This window comes from Falco rusticolus, chromosome 2 (genome assembly GCF_015220075.1).
Source record: "Falco rusticolus isolate bFalRus1 chromosome 2, bFalRus1.pri, whole genome shotgun sequence".
NCBI classification, from domain to species: Eukaryota; Metazoa; Chordata; class Aves; order Falconiformes; family Falconidae; genus Falco; species Falco rusticolus.
This window is the reverse complement of record NC_051188.1, coordinates 112,819,558-112,834,789: the sequence shown is the minus strand read 5'-3', so window position 1 is coordinate 112,834,789 and position 15,232 is coordinate 112,819,558. Positions and strand designations below refer to the sequence as shown.

The 15,232-nt window shown below is 42.1% G+C and overlaps 1 protein-coding gene across 1 annotated transcript; it reads right to left on the bottom strand.

Moving 5' to 3' along the window:
* Positions 1-2,357: 2,357 nt before the first annotated feature.
* CHMP2B (charged multivesicular body protein 2B) lies at positions 2,358-14,585 on the bottom strand. Its single transcript, XM_037377980.1, has 6 exons — positions 14,424-14,585; positions 11,173-11,264; positions 8,049-8,243; positions 5,591-5,693; positions 4,474-4,580; positions 2,358-4,316 (listed from the first exon to the last, which is right to left on the bottom strand). Exons 1-6 carry the CDS (start codon positions 14,455-14,457, stop codon positions 4,203-4,205), a joined length of 645 nt encoding a protein of 214 aa, XP_037233877.1. The 5' UTR covers positions 14,458-14,585; the 3' UTR covers positions 2,358-4,202.
* Positions 14,586-15,232: the final 647 nt, after the last annotated feature.

Sequence of the window (15,232 nt, the reverse complement as noted above, 5' to 3'; positions counted from 1 at the left end):
TAATAACTCAAAGGGGAGAGATTGTACTATCTGCTCTCTTCAGGCTGTTCTCATCAGTAGCATAGCTCACCCACCACAGCAGAGGAAGACCAAGCTGTAGCCTTTATCACCGCATGTTGACAGACCACGAATCTCCCGAAAGGATGAAAGATAAATACAGGTGAGATTAGCACTCAGTGAAGGTGGCAGCATCATTTATGTACCTTTCATGTTATGTGATCTAAAGTTACATATGTTGAAAGTACTATCTGATATATATAAATATTTTATTTATATCCTGAATTATTTTCTTAATTATAAAACACTTCCTAGAAATGCTATAAGCCTGTACTTCTCAACTCCCCCATCCAATAAAGTACTCTTATACACTTGGTATTACAGGCAATGGTTTGCAGTTCTGTTTTGGTAACACCTTTTGTAGTTGTGTGTTACAATGATGCGCTTACTCATTTTAGCATGCTGTAACAGGTAATTCAACGGCAGACTTACCGTAACATTGTAATTTCTAGTCCTACAAAAAGTCTCACAAATTGCAGAAGCAAAGCGAAATAGAATGAAAGGTGACACATAATGCCATTTTTTTTGCAAAAGAATGACAAAAGGCTAAGTGGAAGAAGCAGCCACCATTTAAACACACCTAGCTGTTGCCACAGAAATACAAATTGGAGCAGAACTGTTGAAAGAAAAAAAGCTGGATGATATCAATTTAATGTGCTACAGCTGCAGCCATTACATTTCGAGGAAGTGGCAATTTTATTTTTTTTTCTGTATGAACAACTTACTGGTAATTGCCATCAATCACTCTTGATTGGGGAAAAAACCCTAGGTAAGAATTCTGGAGGGGTAGCTTTATAAACCTGCAAGAAAGTGTTTAGTTGGCCATTTGACTAACATGGGCTGCACTATTTTTCTTTGAGGGGTTTGTGGTTTTTCTTTTTCTTGCTCTTTACTTTTCACATGGTAACTTTAGGCCGGGTGTTAAAACTAGAAGAGAGGACAAACCAGGATGTTAAACCAACATATAAATCTGTGGTTCACCTGCCCCCAAAGTACTCTGTAGCATTCTGTCCCCCTCATCAGAAGAGTACGACAAACCTAGAAAAGCCCCTATACAGGCAAAGCTGACGGTTTTTCATCATCATATTCATCAATGCATAACTGTTTAAGCTGTTTGTCTCTTCTAGATTTAATGTGCGTGCATTGAATGCTATAGAGGTCTACTGAATTAGGAGCTGTATTGAAAGGCTGGATGGTGGCAGGCTGTTCATCATCTTGCCTAACGTAAGAACTAGGAGCAAACATGAAGCTGGGGAAGAAGTTTTAAAAAAAACACCTCAAAGTGGTGGCTCTTAACGTGGTGGAGGGAAAAAAAATATCTGTGGAACTCCTCTAACTAAAAAATGTGGGTGCCAAAAGTTTATTTATATGTACAAGTTCACAGATGAGAAATCCACTCAAAGTTTTGTATATAGAGGAACTTACACAGGGCTCTGGGAGCGCTTTAAATTGAAAATAGAGGTTGGAAGAATATTAGGGGAGCAAATGCCACCTACACTTCCCTTGTTTTCTCTTATTTTCCTGGGAGCTGGTTACAGGCACTTGTGGAGTAGGATTCTGGGCAAGACTGACCTCAGTCTGCCCCAACAGAGCCACTCTTAGGTGAGTGCACCATTGCATTGTTACTGGATGGAGGACTTTCAGATTCAGTTGCTATTAAGGTGTCAGCAAGGATAAAGGAGTCTTAAGGATTGAGTGGAAGGGGTTTTTGAGTCTGTTAGTGATTTAAAAGGAATCTAAGTAAGGGAAGCAATTTTATTGTAGACAGCAACATACTAACTAAACCTGAAATAAATATGAGCAAGCCTGCAAACCTACAACACTTCTTGCTCTGCTACTGAAAGACTTTTTAATACAGATAAGAACTCAGGACTTAACAGTTAACAGAAACACCGATAGATACTGACAGTAGCCCTAGTTCAGCAGTCTTACTGACACCAAAAAGCAACGCCTTGATTTCTGGTTGTCAAAGACCCCATAAAAGAAAGAACTCATAATAGAATGATGCCCGATTTGGACAGTCGTTAAAAGGATGAAGCGCACACTTCATTCAGAAAGGACATAAGCCTAGGTGTTCAACCAACATATAACCAATAACACTGTATACCTGACTGATTTCAGATTATGGTTTCTCCTTCAATGCCTAAAAGCAGTACTTGGGCACCTAGTCACAGACAGAAGGGAATGCAAACTTGATCAGGTCTTTAATGAGTGTTGAATTTAACTCAAAAGGCCCACAAGCAGCTACAAATATTATGCTAAATTTTATCAGAGCTAACAGGAGTCCAAAGAAAGCCCACTAAGAGATATACGTGTAATCCTACAGAGAACAAAGTCACTGCAGAAAAAGCCTTTTATTAGACTTTTACAAAGTTGTAAAAAAAAAAATAATTCACCTCATATGGGATATAAGCAATATATAAACTTACACATTCCTACATACTACTTCAGACTCATCATTTGTCCGTTACTTTCTTCAAAGAGAAAGAACACCTGCGCTTCTACGTCAGAAAACAGATGAAGGCTCACCTATGTTTCTTCTTGCTCTGCTGACTTCAATCCTAAAAAGCAGATGGTGCAACAACAGTAGATTCACAGAGGTTAGTTTCCTGCTACACTTTCTCTAGCAGCAAATTCTCTTTATCAAGTTAGTTTGTCCGTCCATGTGTGTGTGTGTCCGCCAATCTGTCGTTCCTGTTCTGCCACAACCCAGTTATACTGGTTTCACTCTTGAGAGAAATTTTGTTTTTCTCTTTTTAAAGCCAAAATGATTTCGTTGTTTCTGTTCAATGAACAGCCCCACTAAATCAACACAACTGAGGAGCAAATAATGTCTAGGTGAGTAAGGGCTGAGGAATTTCACACCATCTGGGACATCATAATGGGGAACTGCATTCTCAGATTTTGCCATCTCTTTAAAATATCAACAGTTCATATTTCATTAGCCCAATACCTTCCACAATGCTAGAATCATGCTGATGCAGTTCGGAAATCATAGAAAAACCTTCACAGAACCAGAACACTTTTATTATAGTGTTTAGAGAAGTAATCATCATGTATCATCCAAAATTGTTCTCAAAACTAAAATTTAGATTTAGCTTATCAATGTGATCAATTGCATCTTAGTAAACAATACAATTATGCACAGTTATCTTCCATTAAGAAATACTGTAAAATATATACAAATGTTGTTTCAGGCAAATGTCCTTTTTGCAAGTGCGCAAGTTGCATTTACTGAACAAGTGCATTTCTGAACTTCAGCGTTGAGTCCCATCAAGTGTACACAGAGGTCTCACCATAGTGTTTTGTGAAACCATCATAATTACAGGTTTACTCACCTTTCAAAGACTCATTCTGAAAAAAAATAATAATCACAAAGGTACAAGATTTATATACATAAAGGCACAGCAATTCTGTTGAAAACAGCTATGCTACAGTACAATAGAGTTCAATTGGTGCCTTTCATGCAACAAAGTTCACTAACAAATTTAAATCCTCTTCCCATAAAATTAACTGCACAAGGACCGTATCCTTCCCTTTCGGTAAAAAGAATAACCAGCCATTATTTACTCAACCCGGAGTAACTACAGAAACTTGAAAAAAATACATAAAATACTTTTTCTTTCTGCCTAAACTTGCTCAACTTTCAAGGCTATTTCTCATCAAAAGAAAAAAAAGAGTTTCCAACTAAGAGCAAAGGTGAAGTTTCACTTGTGCTAAGATGACAGACTAAGCATTTTTCTATAGTTATAGTTTTATAAAAAATTATATATATTATATAGGTGCTGTCCTAGGAGGCACCACCACCAGCCACAGAACAGCCAACGCTCAAGATAGATCGGGAACCAAGATAGAAGTAAACTTTGAATTCAGAGGACAGACTCAGATCAGGTATAAGTGAATTTATCATTAGAGCTACATCCCCGGTTGGGCCTGGGCTCGAACAGACTCCATGCAACGGGCACCCCAACTGTACACTGATTCAAAATATTCTCCCCTTCTCCTTCCCCCAGTACCAACTTCAAGCTGTCATTTCTGAAGCTTCAGAGTTTTCCGAGACATCAATTGCATTGAAAGAGTATTTGCACTTTTTACAGCTGTCTGCAGTTGAGTAATTAGAAGGCAGACTGTATATTGCTATCAAGCTAATCGACCCCCAAAGCTTTGAGCTGTCGTTCAATCTCTTCATCTGATATGGTAGCAGCTTTTGACGTTGATGCAGATGGTAAGCCTCTGGCAGCTGACGGAGCTTTGGCCATCTAAAAGAAGACAGGAAGTTTGCTTCAGTCAAAATAATATGTGTTATGACAAGCTGAATTCTAGAATAAAACTGTAAAATAAAGGCTGCTAGAATAAACTATTTAAGAAAAGGGAATGAAGGGGAAGAGCACATGGACTGGGTAAAAACAGCCATACCTTTCCAGAGATTTCAATTCCAATCTCATCAAGCACTTGGTTAACAATATCTTGGCTTTCCTCCTCTTCATCAGAAGCATCAAAAATGTCATCCAGAGTATCATTAACTTAGAAGAAAGAAAAAAAAATTAAATCCACACTGCATTAAGCAAAAGGTTTACTAATGTAGTAGTAATACCACTGTGTAAGATACCAACAGAAAGCACCTGTATATTGGGGAGGCTTTCTTACCTCTGCCTTGCAAAGCCCGCGAGTACAGCTAAAGCAACAACAGGGTAAGGCATGACTGCTTTTATAGAAATGTTTAGTTTCACCAAAATAGTTCAGTTGCCCAATCCCCCCCGCTACTAGATTTTCACATTTCTTAAAAACATCATCCACAGTTCCACAAAAACCCCTCTCCTCTTTTTCCTCCAAATGAGTTGTGAAATTGTCAACTACTCAACTAATTTCTGAATTGCAACAATACAGTTCTGCGCAGCTGAGGTGTTTGCATATTGCTCAACGATATCGTTTGGAGTCTGTGCTACTTACTATGGCCACCACCGTGGCAGGGATTAGAACAGGAAGGAGACTGGGCTAGCAACACCAGGAAGTTTGGTATGACATAGTAGACAGTGGACAGATGCAACTGGGAACAAGACACTTGCTACCCCCTCAAGACGTTTCTGGCTTAAAGTAAAAACAAGGAGGCAAAACCATCCCATACCACCACGTATGTAAAGCTGAGAATATCAATTATATCTAAATTAAGTGTCCAGTCCCAGAAGAAAAAGTACATGCAGAACTGTCAGCTAGGGGAAGGGCAAATTTTCAAGCCCCCCTACCAGTTATGCCAACAAGGTTTTGAACTGGTCTCAAACCCTCTTCCCTTCCAGTATGTCCTTTCTAGAAGCATGAAGATGAGAAGGAACGGGTTCTATATTTAGTAACTAGAGCTATTAAAAGGCTCAGTCTCCCTGCTCAGACATACATTGTTTTCTTCGCTCTTCATTTTTGCTGTCAATCTTATTAATTGTGGAAATAAAACTTCAAGCATCAGTATTTCTAGACTGGTTCTACCCTTCCAAGAGCACTGTGGGCTGCAGCTAGCTGTTCCCTGCAGTGCAGAACTTACTCATTTCTTCAGTCATTTCCATCTTCATGTTCTCCTTCTGGAAATTCTGCATAGTTTGTAGTGTCTTTTGTGGATCCATTTTCTTATTGACTGCTTGCATTGTCTATTAATATTGGAAAAAAAACGCCTTTAGTAAATACCAATATATACATTAAGAAGGAATAAGACTTTTCTAATTTAAAAAAGCCCTTCAGTCCAAATTTGACTTTCCTTGCCTCTTTACATCCCATGAGAACTGTAGATGCACAACAGACCAACAGTAGACTGTGCACCTAGTAAGAAATATTGCTATCTACTACCCCAATACACATGCTTTTAAACGTATGCATCTTTCTTACACCACAGCCCTTCTCCTGGCCTTGTATTATGAAAAAATCTGCCTGATCTAAATGAAAAAAAATAGAACAACACTTCTTAACTTGCAGGCTATAAACTTCAAAGAGGTAAATGGTTGCAGGTCTTTTATTCAGTAAGGAACATTTATTTGAACCACCACTAGAGGACAGGCATTAAATTGCAATTGTTTCTTTATGTTATAATTTAACAAAAAGTTTACTTTTCTCTAATAAGCAAATGTCAGAGTGTTCAGGAAGTACGTATTAGCTTCGGGTGAACTCTTGTAATGGGTAGAGATCTTTCTATGACAGTGTAATAAAGTTAATCTGTTTTACCACAAGTATGCAGCACTGCATTTGCAGGCATCAGTAATTTTTTTTTTCTTTCCTAAGCAGCAAGCTACTGTATCTCTCATGGGACATCAAAATCTAAATGTAGACATGAGCAATTCAAAACTAAAGTTTAACCATCTCTGAGAGGATAAAAAGTTGGTTAACTAAAAGGGATGCTATCAAGCTACTACAGCTGCTATTTGCTTCATAGAAGCTCTTCTGCCTTCATGTCTGTGTGATAATGTATTATGTTTCTAATGTTACTTGAATTTTAAAGACTGTGTTCATAGTCACATTATTTGAATTTTAAAAGTTTTTCTGGACTTAGAAGGTGATGATTCTTTAGCATTCTTTTACAAGTTACAGATGGACATAAACATTATTTGTACGAAACTGATACAGAGTTTATATATCTTTAGAAAATAAGGCTCAGAAGCATGATTAAAAGAAACAGGTAACTATTAACTGGATTTTACTATGTCCAAAATTAGTGCCATACATGCTAAAAAAGTGTATAGAAAATACTTGGAAAGCTTTGCATTCATGTATTTGTCTTGCTTGTTGAGGCAACTGATTCCACATGTTTTTCACTGGTGGTTGTATGAGATCAAGAGTAGTTTACAAGCTTTGAAATGAACAACAGAATACTTTTCTTTTTTAAGCATCCCATGCTGATAAAGCAAAATACTCACTTTAAAAGTGACCAAAAGAATTTAACGCCTTCCTCCCCAATAATGTTACACAAACTAGTCCACAGAAGTACCTGCCGTGTTTCAAAAATCATCACTTTTCTGGATGCTAGTTAATTTATTTGTTTAAAATTTTGGGGGTTTCTACTCACTTAACCTTCGTAATTAGTCTAGGGACACTTTGGTTTTGAGAAATTTAACTTGTTTAACTTGAGCAGCTGTGCAGTCAGACAAGCCCCCCCCTTGCGGGTTAGCCATGGAGGATGGGAAGTTTGCTACGGAGCCACAACTTTTTGTCACTGAACAGCTGCTATCTGCCAACATACTGCTTCTAAAAGACATCCAACAGCAAAGCCTTAGCAGTAACTACTTTCCACACCAAACTGTGTTCCATTACTGTGTTTAACTGGCATGTAACTTGGACTGTGATAAAAGCACAACTTGTCTACAATGATGCATGCTAATTCTGTTTCCTACACCTCAAGCTGAACAATCCTTCTTGCCAAAAGCAAACTCCCTATTTACCAATTCAGGCAAATAGGAGAAAGTTAACCACCACCCTTGGGTAACTGAGGTTTTCCAGACTCTTATGAGATGATTTTTGTCAGAAAACTTAACGCAATACTGTTTGCTTAGAGCACAGAGGGAAATGACAGGGAATTCAGATTAGATTTCCTTAGGAACTTAAGATCCAAAGCAATAACCTACTTTTTGTACAAGCCATAAAGCTACTGTGACACACTGCCTTGATTTCTAGACGAAACATGCCCTACTTTTTCCCCAGTAAAAACTGCTTGTGACAAGATAATACAGGCAAGACACTGCAGAGGCATAGTTTGGGTTTTTTTGTGTACAGAGTTCTTCCACTGGCATTTGACAGATGTCTAGCCCCAGAAAACAGGCTTATGTGCTGACTGGATTGACTACACAAAAATTTCATAGTATGAATCAAATTACATTTCCCTACTGTATCCTCAACACCATTTGAGGTATTAAGCAGTAAGTTTTATCCCTTCAATTATCTTATACAAAATAAAACAACTTAACTTTTGTAACCATATGCTGCATTTTAATGTAAAAAAATGTCTTGCAATGCCTTACTTTTGCTGTAGTTGACATAGCTCCTGCCATCTTCATCTGAGAGTTCATCACCTTCGTTTGAGTCGACATAGAAGTGACTTTAGAGCTGACAGCGTATGTTCGATTTTTCTGCTTCCGCAGTTGCACAAGTTGTTTTGCTAGAACTTTACAGGCTTCTTTGTTACCAGTCTTAGCCATTTTCTTTATTTCCAGTTCCTGTTAAAAAAGGTATAAGATTAATTCTATAGAATTTTCATTCAAACAAAGACTATAATTATGCCTTAACAAAAATAATTAAATTCCAGAAGTTATCCTCTTATTTTTTTTAAAGACATTTAAAGTTATATAAATAGTCTCCCTTGCTTTTCTGCCAAGGCTGTTTAGTAGAATAAACACAATGCTGCTATGACTTGACCAGAAGAAAAAAAAAAAACAAACAAAAAACAAAAGAAAACTGAATTATGGCATGGTAGCACACAGTGCCCCAAAGGACTTCAACTTTGCATAACTTCATATTCACTTACACATGCACATACAATTCCGTATCTGGACAGGGAACAACACTTGACACACCCCACCCCCACCCCCCAAATGAAGAAATTATTACAGCCGGCCAACTATTACTGCCATGACTCTAATCATCTTTGATTTCTTGCATTCACGGGCAACCAAGCCACATCGCCCATGGAAGAAACAGGGCGTTCATAGCTTCTTTTTAACACTTTTTCAGCCTCGAAAGAACCTCGCAACCTTTTCGGGGAAGAAGCAGGTAAAGTTAGATGAACAATAATTACAGACTGCTTGCCCACATAATTTAGCTGAACGTAAAACATAATAAAAGTAGCATAATTTGTATACAATAACGTGTTTAAACCTTAAGACAGACACTTCTGGCTTAAAAAAAAAACCACCCTAATCTATCAATTCAAGTAGAAATAGCAAGTTATTTAGCAAAGAGGTACCAGCAAAATGTTTGGCATAAATAATCTTGACAGCTGGGATTTTTCAGTATACTTTCTGATTTGGGACTTGGTAATACAAACTTTTCAACTAATTTTTCCTTGTCAGCCTTTTTGAGGTGAGCTTGCCATAGTATTTCAGTTCTTTGTATATGTGCAATTGTATATTTTGATTGTTATCATTAAGTAAAAGCAACCTTTAAAGACCAGCTTTCTCTTTATGATTCTTCTGGAGAACCTGCCTGCTACAGGAATACAGTTACTTTATGTGCACTGGTAGTCCAGAGAACTGTACTTATAAGAAGATACATTGCTCTGAAAAGGTAAATACTTATCGCCAGGATATGCAAAACAGTCACGTTTAAAGGCAAGTTTAAACTGAACCACTGCATTAGCTTTACCACTAAGAAAGATGATGGTTAAGTTTACTACAGAGATGGCACTGGCACAAGATCTTCTCTGTACAACCGTGTTTTCTGAGAGGTTGTGTCATACATACTATTTTTAATCCAAGAAGGTACAGATCAGCAAATAAGGAGGACGAGAATGTTCAAACATTAGAGGCCTAAAACAGCTGTAAAACTGCCCTCTTTGTAAGTAGCTCACAGAGGCCACAAAACCAAATTTCTATACATGTCCAGAATATTATCTCCTTTTTTCATACCTCAAGTATTGTGAAGGATAGGAAGGATTAGTTTGCCCACTACCAAACACTAGTTTCCCCGTTTGTTTTAACAGCAAACATTTGGAAACATGGGTTTTCTCACTGAGATGAAATAACTAAGTAGTGTTTATAACCTGACTTTCAAAGCTATTTACAAACCTACACCAACCACTGCTAAATCACTGCAGATAATCCAGCTGCAGAAATCAAACCCTACATACAGATGGCTTTATTCTTGAGAATTTGGGTAAAGAGCTGCAACACAATATTTGCTTTTGGGAGGGGCAAGCTTATTAAAGTCAGTTATGTTCTTCTGGAAAAAAAATTAATCAAAACAGTCATATGAGTTTACTGAACTGAAACAGAACTGTCTGCATACTTTAAGGTATCTTTATACACAGAATTAATATAATCAGGTTTTCTCATAGTTAAGGGGAAAACCACCAAAACCAAACCTTTCCAAAGAAAGTACATAACAAAATGTTCTGAGATTGACTGACAAGCCCTTGGTTGTTTCTCACCTGATCTGACTCTGAAAATTAATATTCATTGTCTGTTGATCCTCTCATCCTAACAGCAAATTTTAACTTTTTCAAAGATGTAATTCACCACTTCTTTCTTCTTCTCCTCAGAAATCCAACATTTCTAAAGCAATTTACTGTAGCAATCAAAACTTCAACCTCAGTATTCATGAAAATTAGGGTTATTTCCAGAGTCAGAATATTTCATACTGTAAAATGTCTTCTCCAAGTAACCTATTCTGTCTTACATGTTCAAGGCTTCCAGAACCAATTTCTCTGATCTCTTTTAGTTTACTATTCCCAGCTCTTGGTATTCATGCAACCTGCTGCCACGAAACACCACCTCAATAGCTACTGAAACAGGGGCAGGATTTGCATAGCTTTTCCCACAGTCTGAGCATGTCTTCATGCATCAAACCCCACCATCTGTCACATCCATTTATCCAGTTGTACTACCACACAGGTGCAACATCCATTCACTAAATACTTGATAGCTCACACACACTTAAGTTTTAAATAGATCTTAATTTAGGCAGACAGTTTTACTATTATTAGCTGGTTTTAGAGAAGTTCCATATGAACGGAAAATAACAAGCTCAAGGGGTACTCATGATACCCTGTGTTTTATATGATAGCACTGACACTTCTTTTAGCTTTTCCACCAGAAGATCACTGACTTATAAGCCTGTTAGAACAAACCTTCTGAAAGATAGAGAATGCTAAGAACGGAAGCGAAAAATGAATGCAGCTATTTTATCTAAACACATTGATTCAAGCTTTTCCTATATTAAAGACCAAGATTCACTTTTAGACAGCGAAGTTTTTCTGACCTTTAATAAATGAAAAGTCAAAAAGGGAAAGGCAACTTTTGTAGTGTTTCAATTATTATACGTTGAGTTGTATCTTTAGCACTTTGCAAGTTTCCTGTTATATGGGGTGGGGTGGGGGGGGGGGGCGTATTTGTTCTTAGAAAGTAAAATAAAGTTCCGTGCTCTACTTACCAGTTGTTTTTCCTGTTTTTCGAGTGCTGCTCTATCTCTGGTTATAGCCCTTTGTGTACCTCTTAACTCTCGATTTTGCTCCTTTATTATATCTGGAAAAAAAATATTTATAGCTGGGTAAAGTTTTCAATACTACATACACATCTTATCTGCTAAGCACCCTGCAGACATGCAGTATGTTTGACAGCCTCCTTTTGTTCAGGATGAACTGTCAGCATTTCAAATATATGAAATATTAGGAAAACACAGTTTTATGTATACAATATATGATTAAGTTTCAGCAGCAGAGGCCATACAACATAAGAAAAAGGCTACTTTACCTAGTTATGTTGCACCATAACAAGAGCCTTAACCACACAGTAACTTAGTTATGCACGCTTTTCTGCAAGTTCAACACTAACTCGTCAATAACACATTCACTGTCAGCCCACTGCTTTCAGCCAGGCCTAAATGCAACAGGTAGATCAGCTGAAGAAACCTTAGACACAGATCTCCAAGCAGTTAAGGAGTTCCGAAGTCCATTAAAACAGCGAAGATACTCCTAGATGCAAGTCCTGGATCTTGTTCTTCTCTGTCCTTACTCTGGTTTGACAGAGATTACTCTCCTCCACAAATGTACCACATCCATGCAGCCCAACTTCAAGTCAGACTATAAAGCAACAGCGTTCAAACTTTTTCAATTAGCAGATGCTTAAGAATATTAGGATGTAAAAGTGGAGGCCTTCATAGCAAATTTAACTTTCCTGACAACTGACATAGCCAGCAGAAGCTTGAAAATTGTCTGTCAGGTAAAACATAGCAGCCTTCAAAGGCATTTGGTCCATTGTACTGTTGAAAAATTATTTACCAGTAACATCCACTTATTAAAGTATTATTTACAATACAGGCATCAATCGTACTAGCTACAATTAACTTTTGCTAGAATTTACAGCACGTGCTCAGGTGTGATTCACCCGGGCAAAGGTAGGGAGGTCTGCATCTGACTCAGCATCCTCTGACCTTTATAGAGGAAAGCAGTTAGTACTTGTAGGAAGAGATTCACCTACTTCTGATGTATGTGTCTACATGACATTAGATAAACTCCCACGCAAAGTTTAACAAAAGCACTGTCACATAAACTTTGTTTAGAGCTTGCTCTTCTAACCCGCAGAAGTACCATCATGGCAGGGCACTGCTATTGTACCTACGAAGTCTGAAGCACGTGAAAAATCAATATAAATAGGCAGAATTACTAATAGAAACAATGGCACGAAGGATTAATTCTAGAAAACACAGACACCCTTTTCATTTTTTTAAGGCTTGCAATATTTTTTCTACAAACAAAAAGAAGCATTCAGATTCTTCATTCCCACAACCAGAAATACTGTTAAAATATCAATTGCTGACATTATTTCAACCTTAATAGGTTTGAATCAGAAAAAACCCCAAACTCTCAGGAGCATTTTAAAGAAGGCACATACACTACCCCCTCCCACCAATCGTTTTTGGCCAAATAAATACATATTCCAAGCAAACTCTGTGAAAGAGAGACCTGTTTTTACAGTACTACTACTGCTCCGAGAACTACACAAAAAGCATCTTCAGGAGATGTAGATTTTTCAATGGACTATAATGAAGAGCTGCAAGTTGACATGGAATGTAACGCTGCGTTCTTCACACTGGCAAAGCAGCAGTCAAAATTATTTGGTAAACGATGCTATAGGCAAGTAATTTTGAAGGTAGACAAATGTCTATTACTTGCACAGCTGCACTTGCACAAATGAAAGAAAAAGCTTAATAGCTACACAGAAGACTGTCTTTTCAAACTACAATAACTATTAAAAAAAATTTAAATCCCTTAGTGTAGAAATCCTGAGAGGTAGGAAATTCAAGATGATAACAAACAAGAACTGTACTTAAGAGTCAGGAGACAAGAAGGGTGAGCAGAATGCTTGTTTCTCATCTCACATAGTGGCTCAAACAAAGGACAGTAATAAACTGAAAGCAATAACTATGTACAGTTGCAGGCCCTTTTATATGTTTTTGCAAGCAAAGGCCAAGATAAGAATTTGGTTCTTGCTTCTCTGGGATAACTGACCGACGCAAATCTTTAGCTTTACTCCAGCAGGCAGAAGCTGGATATTCCCCAGACAGCCTTTTGCCAACAGCCACTCCCGTGTGTCACGCTGCCGCCTCCCAAGCCAGGGTAAGGAGGAAGCACCCCCATTTCTTAAAACAGGTTGGACGAGGGACACCCAGCAGGGCTTGACCTGGCTCCTGCAATCCACCTTGGTCATGGAAGCTTAGCGCCACCTCCCTCTTCCTCCCCTCTCAGGTGCTGCACCAAAAGTGGGAAAGCATTCGATGAGTGGGAAACACATGACGCGTTCTCCCTTGGTGACACACAACTGGTTGGCGCACAGCGTCATTTCTGGCGAGCCCTTTTTGAACGAGGACCCACCTGTGTGATGCAGGGCACCCAACACACGGGGACAGCCAGCCCCTGGGGACAGCAGGGCCCACCGTCGCCCGCGGGAGCGCTGTCAGGTCAGCGACCTTTTCTGGCCTTACTTTGGCGCCTGTTATTTCTGCACGGGTTTCAGCGACGTGCTGACAGACCGACTGCCAAACCGCCAAGCTCAACGTGACCCAGACACAAAGCACCGGGGCCCCAGCGGTGCGGGCTCGGCAGCTGCCCCAGCGGCCCCGGCTCCGGCCGCCCCGCTCGGCCGCCGCCCCCCGCCGCCCCAGCGGGCTCCCGCAGCCGGCACCGCTCGCGTCCCGCTTCGCTCTCGGCCCCCGCAACTCTTCGCGGGCCTGTTCTGCTCCCTCGCTGCCAGCCAGAGACCTTCCTCCTCCTCCCTCACGGCACAGCGGGATCACCAGGGCCCGGCTCCCGCACCCCGCCCCGGCCCGACCGCCCCGCAAGGCCCGATGCCCCGGGACCCCTCCGCCTCGCTGTCCCCGGCGGGGGCCCGGCCCAGCCCCGGGGCTCCCCCGCCGCCCCGCCCGACCCGAGCGCCCCCGGTGAGTCACCCCGGGCGGGCCGTGGCCTCCCCCACTCCCAGCGACTTCTCGCTTCGCCGGGACACAGGGCCCGAGGCCGCTCCGCAGGCACCGCCAGCGCCCCCGCGCTCCCGCCGCCCCCGAGCCCGGGCCGGGGCCAGCCCCGCGGCCGGGACCGTACGAGGGCCGGGGGCTGCCTCCCCCGGGCTGCGGGAGGGGCGGCAGGGCCCCAGCCCGGGCGCCGGTGGCCCCGCGCCCCCACTCACCGTCCACAGTCTTCTTCTTGAAGAGCGAGGCCATGGCGGCAGCCAGCCTCGGAGCCGCCGGACCCCCACTGCCGCCTCAGCGGGCTCCTGCCTGCTCCTCAGGTGACCAGGAAGCGGCCGGGCCGCGCACAACCCGCCCGGCTCCGGCTCCGCCTCCCCGCCGGCGAGGGGCGGGAGGGGGCCGGGCCGGGCCGGGCCGAGCCGCCGCGCTGCGCCCGCCTCCCCCGCGGCGGCGGCTGCGGCTCGGGGTGCGGGTCCCGCCGGGGCTGCCGCGCAGCGGGGCCGCTTCTCCCCCGGGGGCGTCACCGCCCGGGGCGGGGCGGGGTCCGGTTCCTCTCCGCCTGGGCTCGGTCACCGCCGGCCGCGGGAGCGGGGCAGCCCCGGGGTGTGCGTGCGGGCAGGCCGCGCCGTCGTGGGTGGGGTTTACTGGTTATTAAAAGTTAATGGCGCTCGGCAGCGCAGCGCCCTGGGCCGCCCCCCGCCCGCAGGGCACACGTGTGGGGCAGTGTCCGGCCGTGGTGCGGAGCCCCCGCGGGAGAGGGGCGCTGCCCCGCCCTGCCCCGCCCTGCCCCGCCCTGCCCCGCCCTGCCCCGCCCTGCCCCGCCCTGCCCCGCCCTGCCCCGCCCTGCCCCGCCCTGCCCGGCAGCATGTCCCCTGCTCGAGGGGGGCCACTACCCCAGGGTCGCTGCTACCATGCTGCCTGGGGTGTAAAGAGCGTGGAAAAAGGAGTAATAATTTTCCTGGGTTTCAGTGTCTAATTACAATCCTTAATTTTTCATAAGGCGGTTTGTAATGAGGCTGTGGTCCCA

What these genes read in the sequence shown, in the direction of transcription:
- CHMP2B (XM_037377980.1), bottom strand. Translation starts at nt 14,457, where the DNA reads ATGGCCTCGCTCTTCAAGAAGAAGACTGTGGACG. An exon ending in CAAGAAGAAGACTGTGGACG is followed by an intron (nt 11,265 to 14,423) that starts GTGAGTGGGGGC and finishes TTTTTTTTCCAG; the next exon opens with ATATAATAAAGGAGCAAAAT. An exon ending in GGAAATGACTGAAGAAATGA is followed by an intron (nt 4,581 to 5,590) that starts GTAAGTTCTGCA and finishes CTTTCTTCTAAG; the next exon opens with TTAATGATACTCTGGATGAC.